Source organism: Chlamydomonas reinhardtii, chromosome 16, assembly GCF_000002595.2.
Source record: "Chlamydomonas reinhardtii strain CC-503 cw92 mt+ chromosome 16, whole genome shotgun sequence".
Classification (NCBI taxonomy): Eukaryota; Viridiplantae; Chlorophyta; class Chlorophyceae; order Chlamydomonadales; family Chlamydomonadaceae; genus Chlamydomonas; species Chlamydomonas reinhardtii.
This window is the reverse complement of record NC_057019.1, coordinates 483,555-487,307: the sequence shown is the minus strand read 5'-3', so window position 1 is coordinate 487,307 and position 3,753 is coordinate 483,555. Positions and strand designations below refer to the sequence as shown.

At 63.9% G+C, this 3,753-nt stretch overlaps 1 protein-coding gene across 1 annotated transcript in view; it reads right to left on the bottom strand.

Annotated features, from left to right (window-relative positions):
• Positions 1–3,753, bottom strand: part of CHLRE_16g693204v5 (uncharacterized protein) — a 12,442-nt gene that overhangs the window by 7,227 nt on the left and 1,462 nt on the right. Inside the window, exons 3-10 of the mRNA XM_043071756.1 lie at positions 3,331–3,541; positions 2,867–3,078; positions 2,273–2,392; positions 1,849–1,883; positions 1,437–1,568; positions 1,110–1,260; positions 601–678; positions 155–214 (exon numbers count right to left, since the gene is read on the bottom strand). Of these exons, the coding sequence (XP_042915325.1) occupies positions 155–214; positions 601–678; positions 1,110–1,260; positions 1,437–1,568; positions 1,849–1,883; positions 2,273–2,392; positions 2,867–3,078; positions 3,331–3,541 (999 nt within the window). The remainder of the gene's footprint in view (positions 1–154; positions 215–600; positions 679–1,109; positions 1,261–1,436; positions 1,569–1,848; positions 1,884–2,272; positions 2,393–2,866; positions 3,079–3,330; positions 3,542–3,753) is intronic.

Below are 3,753 nucleotides of genomic sequence, written 5' to 3'. Positions count from 1 at the left end.
TGTGACGAGCTGGAGACGGGGTGTGGGTCGGGATGTGGTCAACGTAGTCGACCCCCCACAACATCCTCTCACCCCCACGAACCCCCACGAACCCCCCCACACACCCGTCCACTCTTCCACCCCTCCACCCCTCCACACACACACGCACACGCACCTCCAGCGCACACAGGCGGCCGTCGGCGTCATCGTCGTAGTCGTCCAGCACGTCCTTGAGCTGGTGTGTGTGTGGGGGGGTGCGGTGTGGGTGTGCGTGGGGTGTGTTGGGGGGATTCATTCATGATTATTTAAGAAGTGAAGGGGGGGTGGGGGGATACATTCATGATTAGCTAAGGAAACGGTAGACGGAAGACAATATTGATGGGGGGCGTGTGGTGGTTGGTTGTGGTTGGTGTTTGTCGATAGGGACTGCGAAGATGGTGCAGAGAAGTGTCGCTAGGTAGACAGGGGTGGGGCGTGGAAGGCAGGCAGGCGCGTAGGGGCTGCCGGCGGCACCATCAACCACCCCTACGTGCCGGTACTGCCGCCTGCTGTGTGCCTGGGTCTGCTGCTATGTGCGTGTGTGTTTTGCCTGCCTGCCTGCCTGCCCCGCTGCTGGCTCACCCGCTCCTCCCCCAGCCGGAGCCCGCAGCCCAGCACCAGGCGGCCCAGCTCGGTCGGGTCCAGGTCGCCAGAGTGGTCCTGGGCGGGCGGGCGTGTGTGGGCATGGGTGAGTGAGGATGGCAGGGAAAGTAATTTGTGAAAGCACAGGTGTGTGTGTATGTGTGTGTGTGTGTGTGTGCGGATGGGCATCAACCGTGCCTCTGTTCACTCTTTACGCCCCGAGTCCCCAACCCCCACGTCACCCTGCCCCGCAGCCCTTCACAGCTTGCTTCACATCATTCCCTGCCTTCTGCTCTCACACGCCCACCCACCTCCACCCATGTACACACACACCCACCCACCCACCCACCCATCCACCCACCCACCCACCCACCCACCCACACACGCACACACGCACACACACACACACATACATACAGCCACACACACACAGCCACACACACACACACACACCCACACACACCCACACACACACCCAACCACACACGCACACACACCCACACGCCTACCGTGTCGTAGTATCTGAACACGTCCATCAGCACCGCCCCCCGCTGCGCCGCCGGCAGCACCGCGGCCTCGGGCGGCAGCGGCGTGGCGGGGCCGGCCGGGCCGGGCAGCAGCAGCCTGGAGGGCAGCAGCTCGGGGGCGCGAGCCAGAGCACTGCGGGGCACATACACAATTACACATTCACACACAGACACATGCGCGTGTGTTAGGGGGGCGTATACACTGTATACGTGTGTGTGTATGTGTATATAGGTGTGTGTATATGTGTGTATGTGATGCGCCGTATCCGGTCACCCAGCGAGGTCACGACCGCCCGCCATCCCTCTCACCCCGCCAGCGCCTCCGCCAGGGCCGCCCGGGCCGCCGGCGGCGCCACGCCGCAGCCCGCGCGCAGGTCCTCGGGCTCCGCCACCGCCAGCAGCGGCCCGTCCACAGCCAGAGCCAGGAAGCCGGGAGACCACCTGCAGACAGGGAAGGGGTTGGCGGGTGACTTTTGTGTGTGTTGGTGTGTGCGTGCGTGTTGGGGTTGGGGGGTGGGGAGGTGTATGCAAGACGGACCGAGTAAGGGCGATCCATGTGTGGCGGGTTTCCCAGTTTCCCCACAGCCCCTCCTCCCCCACAGCTCCTCCTCCCCCCACAGCTCCTCCTCCCCCACAGCCACACCACCGCCACCCTCTCCTCCTGCTCCTCCCCCCACAGCCACACTACCGTCACCCCCTCCTCCCTCCCACGGGCACTCACTTGGCCATGGAGCGCCCCAGGCTCGCCAGCCACACCTGCGAGTGTGTGTGTGTGTGTGTGTGTGTGTGTGTGTGTGTGTGTGTGCGCATGTGTGTGCGTGTGTTGTACGTCACACACAGGTGTGTGCAACGGGGGCAGCGCGTGCATGAGCGTGTGTGTGCTCGACAGCGTCCCGGGTGCGCCACAGGTGCGCGTGTGTATGTGTGCGACCGGCGGTCAAGACACCCATGCTTTTTGCTGTGAGCGAACGAAAACCGACTCCGCACGTGCATGCCATACGACAATGCCCAGAATGCCGTACTGCGCAGCGGTACAGCCCTCTCTCGCCCCCCCCCCCACACATGACTCATTGCCATGACTCAGCCACTCATGACGCTTATTGCCAAGACTTAGGCAATGCTGCATGACACGACTGATGACTCACCACTGTGTCGTACATGGTCCAGTCCTCCACGGGCCGCTGCACGTGCGCCGCCGGCAGCATGTGTGCGGCGGCGGCAGCGGCGCCCGGGGCCACTGGCGCGTTGGCGCGGCTGGCCAGCAGCTGCAACAGTGAGGGAGTGTGTGTGTGTGTGTGTGTGTGTGGTGTTAAACAACGAAACGAAAGCTCGCCCAGACGAGTGTATATGTATGTGTGTTGTGTGTGTGTGTGTGTGTGTGTGTGTGTGTGTGTGTGTGTGTGTGTGTGTGTGTGACTTTTACATGGTGCGCACCACAAGCACTCCCATGTTGATGCCGCCCTTTGCCTTGCCGGCGCATACACCCCACTTGCCAGGCTCAAACGAACAAACCTTTTCCCGTCCACCCCACACCCATGACCCAACCCCCCATGCAGCACGCCGCGCGCCACACACACACGCACACAATGCCTCCCTCAGGAAGGATGACACCCCACCCCACCCCAACCCCCCTGCCCCCAACCCTCCTGCCCCCAGCCCTCTTCACCCCCAACCCTCCCAGCCCCCAACGCACCTAACCCCTAACCCACGTAACTCCCAGCCCCCAGCCCCGCACGCACGTGTGTGGCCAGGCTGGTGCTGCCCGGAGAGATGCCCACCCCCAGAGAGGCGCCCAGGCTGGACTCCCGCCGCCCGCCGCTGCCGGCCAGACCGCTGCCGGGCCCCGGGAAGCCGCCGCCGAGGCTGCTGCTGGGAGAGCCGTAGCCCCCCACGCCGGTGCCGGTGCCGGTGCCGGCCGGGCCGCCCAGGAAGCTCAGATCTCCACCCGCGCCTGCAGCGGCAGTGCGGGAGGTGTAGGAGGTATGCGCGGGAGCACACAAATACATGTTCGGGAAACGTCACTATCCAACATTCTCTCTGCCCGTGCCCTAACCAATACCCAAGAACCCAGCGCCGCACGCCAACTTTGCCCCCTCCCTCATTCATTGACCATCGGGATCTATATGGTTTGGCGCGGGCATGTAATTCCCCCCTTCGCCTTTACTTCTCAAATAATCATGAATGTAACCCCCCAGAAACGCACCCGCCGCCAGCGCCGCCGCCAGCAGTGACTCGGGGTCTGCGTGCACATGCGCCGGGTGGAGGTGCACCGGCGGCGGGTCGGGCACCAGACACAGACCCGCCGCCGCCAGCAGGCCGCCGCCGCCGCCGCCGCCGCCGCCGCCGCCATCTGCGTCCACGGGCCCGGGGGCGGAGGCGGCGCGCAGGACCTCCGCCACTGCCTCGCGCACCGCCTGGAGGGGGAACGGAGGTAAAGACAATATGTTCAAACGGCTCAAAAGGAGTGCGTGCGCGTGTGTGAAAGGTATACAGTTTACGGCGCGTATGCATCATCGTATGTACAGGTACGTGTTCTGTGACTTCTGTCCCAAGGACTTGTGTCCATGTCAAGTCCCAAAGCCGGTGCCAGCCTTGCCGCGCTCTTAGCAAGAGCAATAACAACACC